Raw genomic sequence first — 22,810 nt, forward strand, 5'->3', positions numbered from 1 at the left:
TAGAAGTATAAAGGCAAGATAGAAGTGTAGAGGTATAATTGAGGGTAGGGCATGTAAGTGAGATTGGGTCAAGTAAATGCCTGTTTGAATAGCCAGGTTTTCGGTTTTTGTTTGAATTTTTGTGAACAGTGCTCTTGGCGTAGGTCGGTGGGCATAGTATTCCAGAGTGCAGGCCCTGCAATGGATAGGGCACGCTCTTTCGTGATGGTATGATGTGTAAGTTTAGGAGAGGGTATGTGTAGTGTTGCCATGTGGTGTGATCTAGTGGGTCTATTAGGGGGTGCGGAAATGTAGGGAGTCATTAAGCCAATGCATATTTTGGTTGTATAAGGTTTTGTGTATGATGGTGAGGGTCTTATAGCGGATTTGAAATGAAATTGGGAGCCAGTGTAGTTCTTCGAGAATAGGGGTGATATGTTCATTTTTGCGAGTGTTAGTGAGAATACGGGCGGCAGCCTTCTGCAGCATTTGGAATGGGGAGATGGTGTTTTTGGGAAGGCCTAGAAGGAGGGCGTTGCAGTAGTTGATTTTCAAGAAAATGGTGGACTGGAGTACTGTGCGAAGGTCGTTGAGGTGGAAGAGGGGTCTTAGATTTTTTTTTAGAGTGTAAAGTTTGAAATAGCATTCTTTAATTGTGGAGTTAATACATTTTTTTAGGTTAAGTTGATTGTCAATGATGACGCCTAGGTCTCGTACGTGCTGTGAAATGGAGATTGTAGATAGGAAGGTATTAGGTTGGGAGAGTGTGAAGGTGTTGTGTTGGGGTGAAATGATCATGATTTCTGTTTGGGATGTATTGAGTGCAAGGTTGAGGTTAGTGAGAAGATTGTTGATTGTAGAGAGAGGTTTCCCAGATTTTGAGGGATTTGGGTAAAGAATCGGTAATAGGGATGAGGATTTATACGTCATCCGCACACATGACGTGCGTAAGACCGAGCTCAGAGAGGAGGTGGCAGAGTGGTAGTAGGTAGATGTTAAAAAGTGTAGAGGATAAGGAAGAGCCTTGTAGAACGCCTCGTGATAGGTCAATTGCTTTGGATTCACTGTTACCTATTCTAACTTTGCATTGTCTGTTATTTAGGTAGGATTCGAACCAGCAAAGCGGGATTCCTGAAATGCCAATTTCAGTGAGCTGGTTGAGTAGGATGTTGTGGCTTTTTGTGTCAAAGGCGGAGGAAATATCTAGCAATGCAAGGATGTAAGAGTGGCCTTTGTCCAATCCTTTGAGGAAGGAATCTGTCAGGGAGATCAGGAGGGTTTTCGTACTGAAGTACTTATGGAAGCCAAATTGCGATGGGAAAAGAATATTATGTTTTTCCAGATAGTCAGATAGATGGAGGTTTACTACTGCCTTTGGTTCCCATACCGGGAGTCAATCAACACTACTTTTTCCAGAATTTTTGATAAGAAGGGTAAGTTAGAGATTGGGCGATAGTTGGCCCGTTCTGTAGGGTCCAGCTTCGGTTTCTTTAGTATAGGTTTGACTATAGCTTGTTTTAATGAGGTTGGAACATTTCCAAGGTTGATTGAACGGTTGATGATGTTGGCTATAGGTTGGGATATGATGTTAGGGATGGACAGGAGGAATTTAGTAGGAATTGTATCAGATGGGTGTGAGGAGGGTTTAATTTTCTTTAAGATTGCTTCTAATTTCAGTGAAGGCAGTGGACTCAAGAGTTTAGGGAGGCATGTGGGTTTTTTGGAAGGGCTTTAGTGTGTAAGGTAGCTGTTGGAAAACGTGTCATGAGTTTAGATATTTTGTCACGGAAAAATTGTGCTAGGTCTTCACCTTTTATTTTGGCGTCCTCGTCAGGTATGGGTGGGGGGGGGGGAGTTTTGGTTAGATCTGAGACGTATGCAAATAGGGCTTTGGCATTAAATTGTAAGTTATGGATTCTCTAGCGTAGAAGTTTCGCTTGGTTTTATGGATGGTCTCGCGGTAGATGTGTAGGGAAGATTTGTATTTTGCAATTTGTGTGGGAGAGGGATCTTTGCGCCATTTCTTTTCCTGGCTTCTTAGGGCGCGCTTCATCATTTTTAATTCTGGATTGTACCGAGCTTTTTTTGAATTGTGTGAGGGGTTTAGTTCTTTAGTATGTAATGGGCAGATTTTGTCAGCAATGTTGCTAGTGAGGTGATTCCAAGATGAAAGTGCAGATTCGGCATCAGTTAAATCAGGTTTTTCAAGATCATTGGCAAGTGCTGTGATTAGGTCGTCTCTGGTACAGGGCTTTCTGAAGTGGATGGTTTTATTTTTTGTGCGTGTGAGGGTGGCTTGTTTTTTATTGAAAATTTTGCTCTAATGAGGGAGTGGTCAGACCAGGGTATGGGGGTGCAGGAGGGAGAGTTTGGGAGGATAGGAGAGTTTATAAAGATTAAATCTAAGGAGTGACCTGCTTTGTGTGTGGGGCTTGTTATTATTTGCTTAAAGCCCATCGCATTGAATGAGGCCAAGAGTGCATCACAAGTTGGTGAACGTGGTAGGGAGTCTACATGGAGATTGATAGTCTTATTAGCCTATTTAACAGTGGACACTGCTGCCTTGTGTTCTTTGGCCATGGCCACTCCACTCCTTTCTACTCCAGTCACATTCATTACTGTTCTACATCCTCTTGTCATGGAAAAAACTACCCTTTTTCCATCCTTACAGGATTAGACAATAAACACAATATAAAAGCAAAGGTAGAATAAACTACATTTAATTCCTGTGGAAATTAGAACAGATAATTGCCTTTTAGTGGGAAATTAGAACAGATAATTGCCTTTTAGTGGGAAGAAGCAGCAGTGGTCATGCCATGCAGCAGAAGCCACAGTCAGGAAGAGGCCATGGCTGTGGCAGCCAACTATCGGGCCGATACAGTAAAGTCCGCGGGAGAGCGGGCGAACGTCCACTCTCCCGGTGCGCGCACAGGCCACTGTCCTGTGGCGCGATTCTGTATTTAAATGAGGCCTGGCGGTAAAAACAGGCAAAAGGAGGCGCTAGGGACACTAGCGCATCCCTAGCGCCTTCTTTTGGACCGGCGCGGAGGCTGTCAGTGGGCTTGACACGGGCTCGGAAACCGGACGCCGCAAAATTGAGCATCCGGTTTTCGACCCGACAGCCGCAGGCCGACTTCAAATTTTTTTTAAAATGTATTTATTTATTTACCCTTCGGGACCTCCAACTTAATATCGCCATGATATTAAGTCAGAGGGTGCACAGAAAAGCAGTTTTTACTGCTTTTCTGTGCACTTTCCCGGTGCCTGAAGAAATTAGCGCCTACCTTTGGGTAGGCGCTAATTTCTGAAAGCAAAATGTGCGGCTTGGCTGCACATTTTGTTTTCTGAATTGCGAGGGAATACCTAGTAGGGCCATCAACATGCATTTGCATGTTGCGGGCGCTATTAGGTTCGGGGGATTGGACGCGCATTTTCGGCCCCTTACTGAATAAGGGGTAACGCTACCATGTCGAAAACCTGCGTCCAATGGCGGGTTAACAGTATGATCCGTTGGAGCGCACTGTACTATAATCGGCCCATATGTGAGCTATAGGAGGCAACAGCATGACTATACTGGTGGCATGAGCGACAGTGCCATAGCATCAGTGGTGGTGAGCACTGGCTCTACTCTGGCATGCAGATACACTTCCTGCATGAATCTCCCACATAGAAGGGATTCCTGATTGGAGCACCAGTTGACAGAGCTGGGAATATGTTCCAACTAGCTGAGTGCACCCTGAGCAATGCAGATGCTACTCCAGGGCCAGACACACACAGCCTTGATCAGATTATTTGTGTCCAGTTACCCCTGTAACTAGTTACTGTATAATTAGCCTAAAAACTAGATTGTCTAGTCTAAAACTGGGCAGTTGGCCACCTTATAGTGAATAAAAAAAAAAAATCATAGAAGGAAGCATGAAGATTGCTACTTGCTATGTTTTGTTTCAAAGCTGCAGCTCACATTGCAGCACTATAAGGCTGCTAACACCTGTAATCTTCAGTGCTGTGGAACTGGGAAAAAGAGCTGTGATGCTCCTCTCAACATCTACACAGAGGAGAACCTGTAAGTAGTGGAACAAATTGTGAATGATGCCTCTGCTATAGCCATCTTACAAGCAAATGTTATCTAACTCTTAAACACAAAATTGTAGTTTAAAAAACATTTTCTCCCACATGGTTGAAAGCAAAGTATGCCAACTAAAAAGTTCATTGATGTATCATCTCATAGGAACTGAAAATAAAGACTGTGCACTAAAACTAAGAAGCCACATTTCATTTGCTTTATCATTTCCATTTTGCTGTTTTTTTTTCCTTTTCACACCCATTTAATTTCTCTTACGTATTTAATTTTCTACTGCAGTTGAAATAATTGTGTATTAGTTACCTTGCTCCTTATCACAGTAAAGAGTATTTATTTGCACAAAAATAAGTGTGTGGTTATATTGGGTATTGTACTGGGCAGAGGGAGCAAGAGGTGGGCAGGAAAAACAGTACCAAGAGAATTGCATTTTAAGGAACAGAGGGCCATGAAAAAAAGATTTTTAAAACCATCTTGTTAAAAAAAGAAATTATATGTTAGATGCATTTAGGGAAGAAACACAGTATTTTTAAAACAAACCTTTTCTGTACCTGGTTAAAGCACCTTGAGGGAAGTTACATATATATTCTTACATGCTTGTTTCTGTTATAATGTAAACCGAAATGATATGTAACTTTGCTACATGAATTTCGGTATATAAAAATGTTAAATAAATAAATAAATAAATTTAAATTCTGAGGAGATTTTAGCAGTTACAATTCCTGAAAGCTCTTCCAGCCTGTAACTGTTATGAACCTAAGTAAACCGCGGTACTGTCTCTCATCAGAACCCCAGGCAGAAAGTCACACAGAAACACAGAAGGTATAAACACTGCAACAACACCTGAAGAACTGAGTCAGGGAGCTTAACAACGGGGCCGATATATTCAAAAGCATTTGTTTGGCTAAGTTTGAGACTTAACCATACAAACCAAGTTTCAAACATCCCACCTTACTGAATGGCTAAGTTTTAGCCAGGTAAGCCAGTAAAACTTAGAAAGATTAAAAAAATAAAAAAACAGAAGGCAGGGTGTTGTGGCGTTCCTTCAATTTATCAAGCTAGTGCTGAGTAAAGCTATTCAGCTAAATCTGGTCGGAAAGATGGCAGACCTAAAGTTAGCCAGATAATGTAAAAAAATAGCAGCCAATCCCCACTACCCCCAATCTCTTGTAGTTCAAGCTTCAACATATTTGTGAAAATCCCTGCACCCATCCTGGAACCCCCCCAAAAGGTTCTGACAACTCCTGGCACTTATGTTATTAGTTGATTCCTTGCACTCCCCTCACTGAATGGCCCTTAACTGACAACTGAAGGGTCAATCTCCATTCAGAACTCAGTTCTGAACAGGCATTAGCCTTCACTGACAGCTGACCCTCTTGCCCTTAAGTTAATTTTTTTTTTTTAATAATGGATAATGCCTCTTTTTTGTATTTTATTGAAACTTGCCAGATATCTTATATCTTCCAACATTCTTGAAATAACCCAGAGTGCGTTTTAAGGTCTATATCACAGTAGAAATTCCACAAAGATGCAAAAAATAAATATTACCTTCCTGATACACCCCGTCTGCCATGACCAAATGAAGTATCTTGGGATATAAATGCTGATGCTTGCTGCCCAGGATATTCTGAACTATTGTTGAACAGATCTCAATGTTCTCATCTTCATCTTCATGAATAGCCTACACAAAAAAAAAACCAAAAAACCAAACAAGAGAGAAATCATGAAAGAAAGTATCTATGTGTATGATCCTCGTCTAAACAGTCACTGTGCTTCTAACTCTATATGAGCACACGTTCTTCCTAACCTTGCACTACCCCTTCACAGTCTCTCCACACAAGGAACTTCCCCTCTATTTGAATGAGAACATATCTGCAAAGAGGGCTTAAAATGTATCTTGTGTCAAGTTTTACAAGATACAGTTTTTTGAAGCAGCGCTGTGTTAAAAACATAAGTTTGAAAGCAAAATAGATTATAAGGAAAACTTTTTTAAAATAAACTCCTCAAAAAAAATCTTTTTAGAGCCCCAATCCAATCAATTTTACTGACTTCTTTTTCATTTAAGGAATATTTTTGGCTCTCATGAATATCTGATTGTATTTCTAAGTTTATTTTAAGTACTTCATTGTAATTATGTCATTAACTTCTATAAATCTGCATTATTCAAGACTAAGAAGAAATTATTTGCAAAAGTGGTGAAAAGTCAGCCATTTCTTCAGGCTCGCCACAAAAACAGATATTTTTTTAAATATGTTCTTTGTTAACAGAAGCCTGACAAAGTTAATAAATGATAGCTATTGGAATCAGTTATATCGGGGGGAAAAGGGGCTGAGTGAAAGAAAGCAGAATTGCTTACCTGTGACAGGTGTCTCCTAGGACAGCAGAATGTTAGACCTCAAACATGGGTGACATCATCCAATAAAGCCTGGCATAGAAACTTTTTGTCAAAGTTTCTAGAACTCTGACTAGGCACACTGAGCATGCTCAACATGCCCTAATCCACTCAAAGATTCCTCTTCAGTCTCAAAACAGAGAATTCCGATAAAATAAGTAATAACCAAAAGGAGAAACCAAACTCCGCGGGGTGGTGAGTGAGTTTTGTGAGGACTAAGATTCTGCTCTCCTAGGAGAACACCTGTTACAGGTAAGCAACTATGTTTAATCCTAGGACACGCAGGATAGTAGTCCTCATACATGGGTGAATCCTTAGATACTGGCTGTTCCCCAACACAAAAGGGGACCAAGAAGCACCAGCCAGGTGCCAACGGGCACAACATCGATGGTGCTGTTGGTAGCAGAGGGGGAGACAGCCTTAATCCAAACAACAGGCCCTAGGTAGGGAGAGTTGGGTTCTACATCTCAAACAGGTTCCGGAGCACAGACTGGCCGAACTTACTGTCATCCCTATCCAGTCAGTAGTGGATGTAAATGTGTGGCAAGAACTCCATGTCGCAGCCTTGCAGATCTCCTCCACGGGAACAGCTCGCAAGAAGGCCACAGACATTGCCATGGCTCTGACCCTCAAGATGCAGTCCTGCCTGGGCATAACAGAAGGAGATGCAATCTGCTAGCCAATTGGATAACGTCTGTTTGGCAATGGCAACTCCCAACCTATTCCTATCAAAAGAAATAAAAAGTTGGGTGGACTGTCTATGGGCTTCTGTCCACTCCTGGTAGAAGTCTAAGGATCTCTTGCAATGCAAACTGTGTAGAGCTCGTTTGCCTTGGTGCAAATGGGTCTGGAAAAGAATATTGGTAGGACGATTAACTGATTAAGATGGAAATCCAACACCACCTTAGGCAGGAACTTGGGGTGCATATGGAGGACCACCTATTGTGATAAAACTGAGTGTAAGGTGGATAAGTCACTAAGGCCTGGAATTCGCTGACTCTGCGTCCTGAAGTAACCGCCACCAAAATTATGACCTTTCAGGTCAGGTACTTCAGATCACAGGTATGCAGCGGCTCAAAAGGAGATTTCATCAGCTGCGTGAATACCACACTGAGGTCCCAAGATGCAGCGGGAGGCCTTAGAGGAGGCTTCAACTGAAGCAGGCCCTGCATAAGGCATACGACAATGGGCTGTACAGAGATGGGCTTACCCTCTACACCAAGGTGGTAAGTGCCAATTGCACTGAGATGGACCCTAATGGAGTTGGTTTTTAAGCCAGCCTCCAACAAGTACAGGAGGTAATCAAGCAGTTTTTGTGTGAGGCAGGAGAATGGATCTAGGGTTTCTGCTCACACCACACAGAAAACCACTTCCACTTCAGCCCATAAGACTTTTTAGTGCAAGGCTTTCTAAAAGTCACCAGGACCAGAGACGCATCAGCAAAGAGACCAAGTGGCTGTAGGATCAGTCTCTCAACATCCAGGCTGTGAGTGCCAGGGTCTGGAGGTTGGGATGCCGAAGTCTGACTTGATCCTGCGTAATGAGATCTGGGGAAGTCCCCAGACCAGGGGCGGATTGACCTATCGGGGGATCGGGCATCTCCCGGTGGGCCGAACGCTCCAGTCATGTGGTCTGCTGTGCGCGGCCGTGACAGAGCTGCGCTCAGCAGACCACGTGATGTGTCCTGGGCTGCGAATACCCGGGCCGGTCAGACATCGTGAATCCGCCGCTGCCCCAGACTGATTGGTTTCTGGAACGACAACTCCTCAAGGAGTGAAAACCAGACCTGTCTCGGCCAATGAGGAGCTATGAGAATAACCCCTCAGTCCTGTCGAAGCTTCAGGAGAGTCTTCGTTATTTAGAGGCATCGAAGGATATACATGCAGAAGTCAGACAAGTGGGGAGTTTGTTATCCCTGGCTGTCTCAGCCCTTATCATCCAGAGGGTCCGAAAGCCAGGGGTCCTGGTTCCCTCGTTCCCTTTGAGGTCTTCTCTATTTCTAGAGCAGCCAGAACAGGGAAGTATGCCCATCTTTTTCTGGGGATACCTTTTAAGGTCACTGCTCCTTTAAAACAAGAAAAGGAAGCAGGCCGGGCGGGTGGTGCCTGTGAGTCACAGCTTGCAGGAGGGAAAAGAATTGCAGAGTCCCTGGTAATGTCAGAGGTCCTGGGCTTTCAATGGCAGGGACTCATGCTGATTGTGTGAGGTCTGTGCAGTGCAGCTGACACGACCATGCAATGTGGTCAAGGCAATGGTATCATGTTATGGGACAAGCTTTAAGGCCTGTGGATCGCGTCAGGGGTGATTCAATTCGGCAGTGCTATGCATGGACTGTGCCTCGGGAGGGAGGGGGGGAATCCTTCAGTGTCTCAGGACTGATCTGGGTATGAACAAGAAGCCCTTCTGTGGCAGACCACTGGACCTTCTTTGGAATTTTCTTTTACAACAGCTGGATAAGAAGTTCTGCCTTCTCCGAGTAATTGGGTATAAATCTCCTGTAAAATCATATGAGGCTTATCATATGATTGCCTTAATCTTCTCAGTCTGCGGGTGGACCTTCCCCTTCCAAGCAAGCACTTCTTAGGATTGGCTGTCAGTTCTGCTTTCTTCAGACTTGTTAGGATCGCCTGGAGTTGGCTTAGATGTACAGCCCATGCTGTACACCATGATTTCATCCAAGTAGGTGGCTGTATAACCTTGATATGGGTGCCAAAGGCAATCAAACAAGTGCTGAAAAGTTGTGAGGACACCATGAAATCTAAAAGGAAGGACAGTGAATTGGAAGACTTCACCTGGCATAGAGAATGCAGTCTTCTCCTTCACAGCTGACGTGAGAAACACCTGTCAATACCCTTTTGTAAGGTCAAGGGTAGAGATAAACTGGTCTGATCCCAGATGCTCAATCAGCTTGTTCACCTTCATCAATAAGTACACTCTGTTTTCGAGACCTTTTTGATCTTTTTAAAGATCAAGGTAAAATCTAATGCTACCATCTAGCTTCGATATCAGTATGATGGGAATTGAACAATCACTGTTAAGAGTTCTCTATAACTGTGACCTAGAGCATCTCCTTCACTTTGGTCTCGATGACACGGAACCAGACCCTGGGAATCATGGCTGTAGCCGCATGACAACTCAAGGAGGCATAATGATGTCATGCTGCTCAAAGTGGGAAAAGGATCTAGGCATCATTGTTAATAAAACATTGAAATCGTCTGCTCGGTGTGCAGCAGCAGACAAGAAAGTAAATAGAATGCTAGGAATTATTAAAAAAGGAATTGAGAATAAAATAAAGAATATCATAATGCTTCTGTATCCGTCCATTGTGCGACCTTATCTTGAATATTGTGTGCAGTTCTGGTCACCACATCTCGAAAAAGGTATAGCAGAAGTAGAAAAAGTACAGAGAAAGACAACCAAAATGATAAAGGCTAAAGAGCTTAGTATTCTTCAGCTTGGAGAAGAGACAACTGAGGGGAGATATGACAGAGGTTGATAAAATAATGGGTGGAGTGGAATGAGTAAATATTTATTGGTTGTTTACTCTTTCAAAGACTACAAAGACTAGAAAACATACAATGAAGTTACTAGATGATACATTTAAAATTAATAAGAGAAAACTTTTTTACTCAACGCATTGTTAAGCTCTGGAATTCATTGACAAAGGATGTGGTGAGGCTATTAGTGTAGGTGTGTTTAAAAAAGATTTGGACAAGTTCCTGCGGAAAACACCATAAACCATTATTAAAGTGGAGTTGCAGAAATCCACTTCTTATCCCTGGGATAAGCAGCATGGAATTGATATACCCCATGGGATCCTGCCACGTACTTGTGACCTGGATTGGCCACTGTTGTTAACAGGATGCTGGGCTTGATGAACCTTCGGTCTGACCCAGTATAGCAAATTTTATGTACTTCTGTAGTATATCTGAGAATAGCTTCTTGCTTTCTCCCTGGGGCCTCCCTAACCCTTCTGGGTCTGATTCCTTATACTGTGGTGAGGGGATCCTCCCTTCAGACAGAATCCCCCGTGGGACTGGTTTTTAAGGAGGAGCAGGCCAGATAGCTGTGGCTGGTCTGAATAAGTTTCCTATACATTCCCTCACAGGTACACACAGGTAAGATTGTGTTCTTTGATGTGTTTTATCAGTCACCATAGTTATTAGTTTACATAATAAAGCCTGGAAAAAGAATGGTAAAAAAGTACAAAAGGTGCTCAGTGAGAGAGAAGATGGCTACTGTTGAACTGCTTTGTGGGAAACTTGGCTAATGGCTAAGAGGGTAACTTTCAAAATTGCTCACATGTGCCCAAATCATATTCTTATTTGAAGGATACTATCCAATTTCTGAAAAAATTACGAGATATAGAATTGATTGAATGTCCATGGTTGGTTGGTAACCATGGACATTCAATCTCTTTATATGCAGATCCCACAATGGGAAGCCATCAATGCAGTTATCAATAGAGCGGTGAATGAATTGGGACCCCATCGTATACAGATTCCTTTTTTGGCACAGTTATTAGAATTGGTATTGCTAAATAATTTTTTTATGTTTGGGGAGACCTTTTATCACCAGACACATGGAATAGCTATGGGGTCTTCTCTAGCGCCCTCTGTGGCGAATATATATGTTTTTGAATTTGAGCAGAGGTATATTTATTCTTCACGTTGGTGGTTGAAGATTAGATGCTGGTGTCGATATAGAGATGACATTTTTTATATGGGCAGCCTCAAAAGAGGAATTGAATAAATTCTTAGAATGGGTTAATTCTTTAGATCAGAACCTCCAATTTACCCATAATTGCAATCAAAATTCTGCTATATATTTGGACATAGTGGCGACGGTGAAGGAGAATCAACTTATGACATTGGTTAATCGAAAACCTACAGATAAGAATAATTTGTTGAGATATCATAGTTATCATGCATCATCATTCAAGAAAGGCTTGCCAGTAAGCCAATTTTTTTAGAATATGCCTCATTTGTTCTACTCGAGAGGCGTTTGAAGAACAAGCACAGCTACTTACACAGCGTTTTCGAGCATGGGGATATCCCAGAGAGGTAATTTCCAAAGCATATAAACGGGCCAAATACTCTGATCGTGAACAATTATTAGAGTATCAGAGGAAGAAAGAACAAGATAGATTAACGTGTGTATTACAGCAAAGCACATCAACTGCAGCTGTTATAGCGTTGATTAGGAGACAGTGGCTCGTTTTGGTATTACATGATATTTTTGCAGAACTCCCATTGATTGCGACTACAAGAGGTCCAAATGTACAGGATCTTGTTGTTCATTCACATATAAGGGAAAGTAATAATTGAGATCAAGATGGGAGATTCCATAGTAAATGCACACAGTGTGATATGTGCAACTTGACCATAGAAGGGAGACAGTTTTCAGAGAGTGTAGCAAGTTTTCGTATAAAGAGGAAGTTCAAAAAGGATTGTTTGTCAAGGAATGTGATTTACATTTTGCAATGTCTTTGTCCCAAGATATATGTGGAACGCACTAGTCGGGAGATCAAGGTGAGACTTTTAGAACACAGATCTCATTTACATTTTAAAAATATGGAAGTGCCTATTGTAAGCCATTGTGTGGAGAAATTTCACCACTTTGACCAGTTGTGGTGGACAATTATCGACCAGGCTAAACAGAAGAGCAGAGGAAGCAATCAACCAGCGCGGATGAATTACCGTGAACAGTTGTTGCGTCCGTCAGTCGCAGACAGCTGCGACCGCTCTGCCTTACCTGTTTTTCTCCCCTTTCTCTCTGGGCAAGATGGCTGTCTCCTGTGCCAAGTGCCTCGGCGTTTCCAGACCAGCATGGGTGTCCCCATCTGCCATGCTCACTCCTGTGGCCTCCTAGGGCGCGAGTGCGCACATCTCAGACACTAGAATACACATCATGGCGGGAACCTCAGGTGCGGTCCCACCGCATGACGTCAGTACCTCCGGGTATATCTAGCCTCTGCTTCTGCTACAAAATTTGAATTAGCAAAGACTTCGCTTCGCTACTCTGCCTGCTCTAAGCTGTACACTTAGATGCCACTTTCACATTAAGGGCCTCGCTCCAGCAGAAGCTCTAGATATCCTCGGGGGGTCTCTCGCGTTCAACTTCCCTTCAGGGTCCTCACTAACCAAGACAACCGCTCCTTTTTCATTTCCAGGATATTGGACCATTGGGTACTCGCTCCTCGAGGGCCTATCTACTTCATATCCTGCACCATGGACCTTTGGTCCTACCATTCTATCATCAGGAAGACACCTTCACTCTGTGAGTACCTCTATGATCCGGTGCTCCAACTCCACCCACCAGCAGCCGCATTACCCGCACTGCAGGCTCCTTCCTATCGTGAACATCTGGGGTGAGACTATACTTCTGAGCCTGTTGAGCGTATTGGCACTTCGTGGATCAGTGTCTTACCTTCCTGCTTCACCATCTATTTACAGCAGTACAATAAAGACTTTATCCATTCTGTGTCTGCTATCTGTGTCAGCCTATCGCACTGGTTCCCCATGGGGCTCCTCCCCGTGGGCATAGTCATCTTCAGTGCGACCAAGGGTCCACAGTGCCTCAAACACAACAACAGTATTGGATTTTTAGATTGCATTCGGTCACTCAGTCAGGTTTAAATGAAGAAATTAATTGGGCCTTTGTTATGAAGTCATCTTGATTAATTTCCATTGGTCCATTTAGAGTCACATGAATAAGTAAAAAAAAATGTGAGGTTCATTGCAGCCAATGCCATTCAACAAAAATTTGGACTTTGGGTGACACAAAAGAAAACACGGCTCCCCTGAAGAAGGAAGGACTTTCGAAACATAGCCATGTCGGGAGCATTGGTCAGTTAAGAAGTTTATGGAGAGTGTGAAGAAAGACTTAGATTTTTTACAGAGAAAGCCCAATTTTGGTGATATATATTTTCAATGGTCAATAACAGAAAAAATTAAAAGAAAAAAAATATATAAAAATAAATGGTTGCGAATATTTTAAACATCTAAAGAAAATATAAATGTAATAAATAAACAGGTGTATTTGTAGTAAGGGTGGGTATTTGGTGGTGAGTTAATGATTATAAATGAAGTGACATCAGCAAGTTTGGGACTTGCCTCGATTTGTATATGAAACCTCTACCTTGGCTCTTCAAGGTAATGATAGCAGTTGTAAAATCACCTTTGTAACCAAACTGAAGTATGATATGATATAAAAGTATGATATGATATAAAAGTATGATATGAAGTATGATATGATATAAAAAAAAATGGATTAAGTGCGTAGCTTGCTGAGCAGACTCGATGGGCCATTTGGTCTTCTTCTGCCGTCATTTCTATGTTTCTATATGCATTATAATCTTTTAAATTCCATTGTAACAACTTGTATATATATCCTCCTCGTCAAAATTTGTATATAATTCCTCCTTATAAAAACTGAATTTTAAATGTAAGCTCCTCTAACGCTCTGTTACTTGATATTGGCCTCTGTTCCCTCCCTTCCAAGTTCTCTCTACTCTCCGCCCCCCCCCTATTTTATTCCATATTACCCCCCCTTACTCCCATTAATATTTCCTCCAGTTCTATGTTCATTGTAAAACCTGTTGCTAATTTTTGTTTCTTGTTAACTGATGAGATGTTCCCAACGATCATCGGTATATAAAAGCTGTCAAATAAATAAATAAATAATATATATATATATATATTTTTTTTTTTATGAGCAGTATTGAAATTCAGTGAAGGTGAACAGTTATAACACCCGTTAAGAAAGTTTGAAGGTGGGGTATTTTGACGAGTGGGTTTGGTGTTAATAACACAAACCTCACTAACAGTAGTGATTGTATGGTATAAATGTCCTTATCCATGGCAGCTCCCCCTACCGCCCTTAACAAAAAGGGCGCAGATACTAGATACTGGACCGATGAAGACGTTCGAGTCTTCAATAGCTTCAAAAAGGAGTTTAAGGACCCCTGTCTCTACCATTCAGATCCATTAAAACCCTTCATCGTGGAGATAAATGCCTTTGCCATCGGGTTAGGGGCTGTCCTCTCTCAAAAATTCAGTCTGGTGGGGAAGAATTATACTAATGGGGATTGGGAGCTCTTGGCCATGAAATTAACACTGGAAGAATAGCACCATTTGTTGGAAGGAGCTGGACACCCACTCACGATCTTTATGGACCACAAAAATTTGAAATACCTATCACAGGCCAGCATTTGAAACCTTATCAGGCCAGATGGTGACTATTTTTCAATTGTTTCAATTTCAAGAATTATATATATATATATATATATTAGGGATGTGAATCGTTTTAGGACGATTAAAATTATCGTCCGATAATTTTAATATCGTCTTAAACCGTTATGGAACACAATACAATACAGATTCTAACGATTTATCGTTATAAATCGTTAGAATCGTGAGCCGGCACACTAAAACCCCCTAAAACCCACCCCCGACCCTTTAAATTAAATCCCCCACCCTCCCGAACCCCCCCCCAAATAACTTAAATAACCTGCGGGTCCAGCGGCGGTCCGGAACGGCAGCGGTCCGGAATGGGCTCCTGCTCCTGCATCTTGTCGTCTTCGGCCGGCGCCATTTTCCAAAATGGCGCCGAAAAATGGCGGCGGCCATAGACAAAAAAGATTGGACGGCAGGAGGTCCTTCCGGACCCCCGCTGGACTTTTGGCAAGTCTCGTGGGGGTCAGGAGGCCCCCCACAAGCTGGCCAAAAGTTCCTGGAGGTCCAGCGGGGGTCAGGGAGCGATTTCCCGCCGCGAATCGTTTTCGTACGGAAAATGGCGCCGGCCATACGCGTATGGCCGGCGCCATTTTCCGTACGGAAAATGGCGCCGGCAGGAGATCGACTGCAGGAGGTCGTTCAGCGAGGCGCCGGAACCCTCGCTGAACGACCTCCTGCAGTCGATCTCCTGCCGGCGCCATTTTCCGTACGGAAAATGGCGCCGGCCATACGCGTATGGCCGGCGCCATTTTCCGTACGAAAACGATTCGCGGCGGGAAATCGCTCCCTGACCCCCGCTGGACCTCCAGGAACTTTTGGCCAGCTTGTGGGGGGCCTCCTGACCCCCACGAGACTTGCCAAAAGTCCAGCGGGGGTCCGGAAGGACCTCCTGCCGTCCAATCTTTTTCGTCTATGGGCGCCGCCATTTTTCGGCGCCATTTTGGAAAATGGCGCCGGCCGAAGACGACAAGATGCAGGAGCAGGAGCCCGTTCCGGACCGCTGCCGTTCCGGACCGCCGCTGGACCCGCAGGTTATTTAAGTTATTTGGGGGTGGGGGATTTAATTTAAAGGGTCGGGGGTGGGTTTTAGGGGGTTTTAATGTGCCGGTTTTTCGATTTTTCGATTTTTCGATTTTTTAACGATTTTCACGATTTTTCACGATATTTTACCCCCCCAAACGGCAACAATACGATTCCCTCCCCCTCCCAGCCGAAATCGATCGTTAAGACGATCGAGGACACGATTCACATCCCTAATATATATATATATATATATATATATATATATAAACCATATTCCAATCCTGAATCTGCTAAAAGCCTGAAGATCACTCTCAGATAAATATTAAAAAGGGTTGCAGACAAAGCTGATCCCTATAGTGCCTTCATTATCAATGGAATCTATGAAGAGGTAGAATCTAACCCTAACTTGCTGAATGTGAACTGCCAGATAAGATTTCAAATTTCCATAGTCAATACCCATGAAACCAATAACTCATTTTTAATGTGTCAAATGTGGCTGAAATGTCAAGAAGTACCAGCAGTTATCTTTTTCCTCCATCAAAATCCCTTCAGAACACATCAAGACTTGATAGCAGTAATGTTTTGGTAATATGATCTAGTCTAAACCTGAATTGGAACAATTCTAATATTGTGTTTTCATCTACGAATTCTTGTAGCTGTTTCATATTAGGAGCTACCACCCAGGAAAAAGATCTAGGCATCATAGTGGATAATACTTTAAAATAGTCAGCTCAGTGTGCTGCAGCAGTCAAAAAAGCAAATAGAATGTTAGGAATTATTAGGAAGGGAATGGTTAATAGAACGGAAAATGTCATAATGCCTCTATATCACTCCATGGTGAGACCACACCTTGAATACTGTGTACAATTCTGTTCGCCGCATCTCAAAAAAGATATAGTTGTGATGGAGAAGGTACAGAGAAGGGCAACCAAAATGATAAAGGGGATGGAACAGCTTCCCTATGAGGATAGGCTGAAGAGATTAGGGCTGTTTAGTTTGGAGAAGAGACGGCTGAGGGGGGATATGATAGAGGTCTTTAAGATCATGAGAGGTCTTGAACAAGTAGATGTGACTCGGTTATTTTCACTTTCGAATAATAGAAGGACTAGGGGGCATTCCATGAAGTTAGCAAGTAGCACATTTAAGACTAATCGGAGAAAATTCTTTTTCACTCAATGCACAATAAAGCTCTGGAATTTGTTGCCAGAGGATGTGGTTAGTGCAGTTAGTGTAGCTGGGTTCAAAAAAGGTTTGGATAAGTTCTTGGAGGAGAAGTCCATTAATGGCTATTAATCAATTTTACTTAGGGAATAGCCACTGCTATTAATTTCATCAGTAGCATGGGATCTTCTTAGTGTTTGGGTAATTGCCAGGTTCTTGTGGCCTGGTTTTGGCCTCTGTTGGAAACAGGATGCTGGGCTTGATGGACCCTTGGTCTGACCCAACATGGCAATTTCTTATGTTCTTATGTTTCAATACAATTTTCTTGATCACTTTTGCCAAAAAAGACAGGGAAGACAATGGACAGCAATGATTGAGATTAGATTAAAACAAAAATATGATGCACACTTACCTGCATTAACCATACTGGTAATCAGCCCTTTGTAAGGGACAGCATCTTAGTGACTGGCTCTCCAGTTTTCTTACAGATCACTTTCAGATGATTGTTTCTCATGCACTAACACTCTGCCTGTTTTTGTCTCTTTCTGTTTTTGCCACATTATCTAGGGATTACTTATGCAGATAAGTTACTCCAAGAGAGTTCATTTTTCATTGCTATTGTAGAGCTTCCTTTGGTATGCAGCTGTGTCAGCAAACAAAACTGGATTGCTGAAACCTACTAGCAGCTACTGAAGTCTACCCTGGAGACATCAATTATTGTAACTACAGCACAAGCAATCTAAAGGTGACAGGAGGAGAAAACTAGAAGCAGCAAGCTTAGAATAAACAAACTATAAATCCAGGGCAGATTTAGTCTTAAAGTATTTAAAGCAACATGTTAGCAAACTTTAATGCACAATTGTGTTTCAGATATTCATTTTTAATCCCTGGGAAAATCATTTAAGTCCAGTTTTTCAAAAGCTCTTTCTACTTTGCCATTATCTAAGTAATTTTAGGCAGGTGAGGATGGTGTTGTTGATAAGCTTGTCAGAATCCCATGAAGGCATCATAATAGAAAGCAGGATAATATTTAAAACTCTGTCTTGAAATGCTTGAATAAAAAGGCCCCTGACTATCTCTCTCAAGTTCTCTCCACTTACATGCCCTCAAGGAAACTCCAGTTCACCAAAATGGCTATTTTTTTCTTTCGTTCTGCTGACTGCTGCCAGACTGTCCTGCATGACACTCCACATTTTCCACTGTTATGCACCAAACAATTGGAACAAAGTACCACTAATCCCAAGCCTGGAGCCATACTACCTTAAGTTCAGGAAAAAAACTAAGGCATGATTTTTCAGCCTGCTTTCCCCTATGACAGCTTTTATATACCGATGATCGTTGGGAACATCTTCAGCTCATCTTATTGAACTCCTGTAAAGGGACTGCGTTATACACAACTGGGTGTTGAAACTATTAACAAATGGGTTTTTCCTATAGTTGATTCCAATGCTACATTAATTGCAAATTCTGATTTGATTGTAAGCTGTTCTAATGTCTTTGTTCCTTTACATTTATTGTAATCCGCCTTGAGACCAACTTTGGGAAAAGGCAGAATATCAAATGTTCATATATAAATAAATAAAAGGCTGAATGTGATGGGGGTAAAAGACTGTTGTGCACAGATCAAGAGAGGCACCTTGGGGTGATAATGTCTAGCGATCTGAAGACAGCGAAGCAATGTGACAAGGCAATAGCTAAAGCCAGAAGAATGCTGGGCTGCATAGAGAGGAATAACCAGTAAGAAAAAGGAGGTTATAATGCCTTTGTACAGGTCCTAGGCAAGGCCTCACTTGGCCTTGTTCAGTTCTGGAGACCGAATCTCAAAAGGGAGACAAGATGGAAGTGGTACAGAGAAGGGTGAAGAGGCTGAAGGACCTAAATATGTATATACCCTGGAAGAGAAGAGGTACTGAGGAGATTGATACAGAACTCCAGATAACTGAAAGGTTTTAATGATGCACAAACTTTTAATCTTTTTCAATGGAAACGAAACAGTAGAACTAGGGGGATCACAAAATGAAACTTCAGGGGGGACGACTTAGAACCAACGTCAGGAAATATTTCTTCATGGAGAAGGTGGCGGATGCCTGGAATGCCCTTCCGGAGGAGGTGGTGAAGACAAAAACTGTTCAAGAATTCAAAGGGGCATGAAATAAACACTATGAATCTCTAAATGTTAGAGGACAGAAATGAAGAAAAGAGTGCATGAGGCAACCTGCTCGGTGCGACATTTACTACCCTTATCAGAAGCACAGGAATTACTACCCTCAACAAACAAGCCTCGATACATTTGACACAACTGCAACATCACTCTCCGCTTTGATGGGGGGCTTCTTGAATGCTGTGGCAACACCGAAAGGGAGCTCCAGGAAGGGAGCCCTGACCAGCAGGCTGCATCAGGGGAAGCACCGGGTCAGCCCTCCAGCACTGCAACAGTAAAATTGTGCTGAAAGCGCCCCTCCCCCCCAGAGCGAGGAGGGAATCCAGTTGCTGGCTCGGCGACTCCGCCTACAGCCCACCCACCTCCCCCGACTTCTTGAATGCTGCAGTGATACCGAAGGCACTTGCACCATTGGGCGCGTGCACGAAGGAGCCCAACAAAGGAGCCTGCCCCTTTGTGCGCCCCTTCATGTGCCCCTCAGTGGCATTACTTCCTTACTTCACTACTTCAGCGATCATCTCAATAATCCCAAGACTGCCCTTTACAATCATGGATCAGCTGTACTACATTGAATCCATTCGTAGACGTGGCATATACGGGGATCTAAGGAGAACGACCAGCATGAAACAAAGAAGGCCAACAAACAATCTACCCAATGATAAGTACTAACCCATCCACTATCTCCTCCTGCTTAATGTTCACTCTGTTATTATTAAATGTCCAATCTATCTAAAAAAAAATCCCACTGATTAAAGATCTATTAGAAGATTTACAGCCCACTATCTTTGGCATAAAAGAAACCTGGTTGGCTGACAAAGATAATGTAATCCTAAAAAAGAACTGAAACTAGTCTATTGCAAAGTAAACATTATCCCACCCTATGAAGTGGCAATACTAAAATCTCATCAGCTACTGTCCTCCAGGTTTACTACAAAAGATTGCTCACCACTAATGGAATTATTCACCAAAGTATTTCCTTCTCCAGAATCTACAATAATTGTAGGAGATTTTAACCTACAGGTAGACAAATATATAGAAACATAGAAATGACGGCAGAAGAAGACCAAACGACCCATCCAGTCTGCCCAGCAAGCTTTCGCACTTATTTTTTTCATACTTAGCTGTTACTCTTTGCCCTTATAAGTAACTTTTTGGTTCTATTTTCCTTCCACCCCCGCCATCAATATAGATAGTAGTGTTGGTGCTATTTCTAAGTGAAGTATCTTGCTAATTGTTTAGGGGTAGTAACTGCCGTATTAAGCAAGCTACTCCCACGCTTGTTTACCCAGCCTTGGTTGTTGTCTGAATATATATCCTCTTTTCTTCATTCCCCCTGCCATTGAAGCAGTGAGCTGCGCTGTATATGTATTCCAAGTGAAGTATCAGGCTTAATTGATTCTGGGTAGTAACCGTCGTAACAAGCAAGCTACTCCCCTGCTTTTTTGTGGATGCAAATCCTTTTTTCCACATTTCCTCTTGCCGTTGAAGCATAGAACAATTTGGTGTCGCATTAACCATGTGTATGTTTATTGAATAAGGATATTAATCTCCAGGTAGTAGCAGTCATTCCCCCAAGCCACCCCCCATGCCTCTTCTCTTCATTCACATCCTCTAGACTTTATGGATCCACAGTGTTTATCCCATGCCCCTTTGAAATCCTTCACAGTTTTGGTCTTCACCACTTCCTCCGGAAGGGCGTTCACGGAGAGGGTGGTGGATGCCTGGAAGAAATACTTCCTGACATTGGTTCTGAGTCTTCCTCCCTGGAGCTTCAAATCGTGACCCCTGGTTCTGCTGATTTTTTTCCCGACGGAAAAGGTTTGTCGTTATCTTTGGGTCATTAAAATCTTTCAAGTATCTGAAAGTCTGTATCATATCACCTCTGCTCCTCCTTTCCTCCAGGGTGTACATATTTAGATTCTTCAATCTCTCCTCATAAGTCATTAGATGAAGACTCTCCACCTTTTTGGTCGCCCTTCTCTGTACCGCCTCCATCTTTGTCTCTTTGGAGATATGGTCTCCAGAACTGAACACAGTACTCCAGATGAGGCCTCACCAAGGCCCTGTACAAGGGGATAATCACGTCCCTTTTCTTACTTGATATTCCTCTCTATGCAGCCCAGCATTCTTCTGGCTTTAGCTATCGCCTTGCCACATAGTGTCAAATGATCTGAAGTCGGCGAAACAATCACCCCAAGGTCTCTCTCCTGCTCCGTGCACATCAGCCTTTCTCCCCCCATCGAATACAGTTCATTCGGATTTCCACTCCCCATATGCATGACTCTGCACTTCTTGGCATTGAATCTCAGCTACCATATCTTCTACCACTCTTCCAGCTTCCTTAAATCCCATCTCATTCTCTCCACTCCTTCCGCTGTGTCCACTCTGTTGCAGATCTTAGTGTCATCTGCAAAAAGACAAACCTTACCTTCTATCCAGTCTGCAATGTCACTCATAAAGAGATTGAACAGGACCAGTCCTTAAAACCGCTCTCTCTTCAGAGTAAGTTCCATTTACCATCACACATTGTCTTCTGTCCGTCAGTCAGTTTGCAATCCAGGCCACCACCTCTGCACTCACTCCTAAGCTTTTCATTTTATTCACCAGTCTCCTGTGCGGGACCATATCAAAAGCTTTGCTGAAATCAAAGTAGATGACATCGAGTGCTCTTCCTTGATCCAATTCCTTGGTTACCCAGTCAAAAAAGTCAGATTTGTCTGACAGGATCTTCCCCTGGTGAATCCATGCTGCCTCTGGTCCAGCAATTCTCCAGACTGTAGATAGTTCACTGTTCTCTCTTTCAACAGTGACTCCATTACTTTTCCCACCACCGAAGTGAGGCTAACTGGTCTGTAGTTACCAGCCTCTTCTTTGTTCCCACTCTTGTGAAGCAGGACCACCACCGCTCTTCTCCAATCACTCGGCACCACTCCCGTTTCCAGGGATCTATTTAACAGGTCACACAGCGGACCCGCCAGCACATCTCTTAGCTCCCTTAGTATCCTGGGATGAACCTCATCAGGCCCCATGGCTTTGTCCACTTTCAGTTTCCCCAGCTCTTCCCATACATTTTCTACTGTAAATGGAGTTACTTAGACTCCATTCCCCTCCAGTTTCTTGTTAACTAGCGATGGTCCTTCTCCAGGGTCGTCTTTAGTGAATGCAGAACTGAAGTATTCATTTAATATTTCTGCCATTTCTTCGTCTCTCTCCACACATTGATCCTTTCCATCTTTCAATTTCACTATACCACTTTGAACTTTTCTCTTTTCACTGATGTATCTGAAAAAATGTTGTCACCTCTCTTTACCTCTTTGGCAATTCTCTCTTCCGTCTTCCTCTCTTTACCTCTTTGGCAATTCTCTCTTCCGTCTTCCTCTCTTCCGTCTTGATTACTTTCTTCTTCTCCATCAGTTCTATCAGATATTCTTCTTTGTGCTCCTCCCTTTGGGTTATTTTATATTTCTTGAACGCTGTTCTTTTAGCCTTTATTTTATCAGCCACCTCCTTTGAGAACCAGATAGGTTTCATTTTTCTTTTGGTTTTCTTTACTTTTCTAACATATAGATTAGTTGCCTTGGTAATTGCTCCTTTTAGATTGGTCCACTGTTCCACATCTCTCTTGTTCTCCCAGCCTACTAGCTCTTCCCCAAGGTACTTCCCCATTTCATCAAAGTCCGTGTTTTTGAACTGCAAAACTTGGGCCTTTCTGCTTCTTTTCCGTATTCTTTTTGTGATATTAAACCATACCTTTTGATGATCACTGGTGCTGAGGTGGG

The 22,810-nt window shown here is 42.8% G+C and overlaps 1 protein-coding gene across 1 annotated transcript in view; it reads right to left on the bottom strand.

Annotated features, from left to right (window-relative positions):
• NEK1 (NIMA related kinase 1) overlaps positions 1-22,810 on the bottom strand; it is a 328,757-nt gene that overhangs the window by 15,628 nt on the left and 290,319 nt on the right. Inside the window, 1 exon segment of the mRNA XM_029573804.1 lies at positions 5,606-5,738. Within this exon segment, the coding sequence (XP_029429664.1) occupies positions 5,606-5,738 (133 nt within the window).

The sequence above is a fragment of the Rhinatrema bivittatum genome, chromosome 1 (genome assembly GCF_901001135.1).
Source record: "Rhinatrema bivittatum chromosome 1, aRhiBiv1.1, whole genome shotgun sequence".
Lineage (NCBI taxonomy): Eukaryota > Metazoa > Chordata > Amphibia > Gymnophiona > Rhinatrematidae > Rhinatrema > Rhinatrema bivittatum.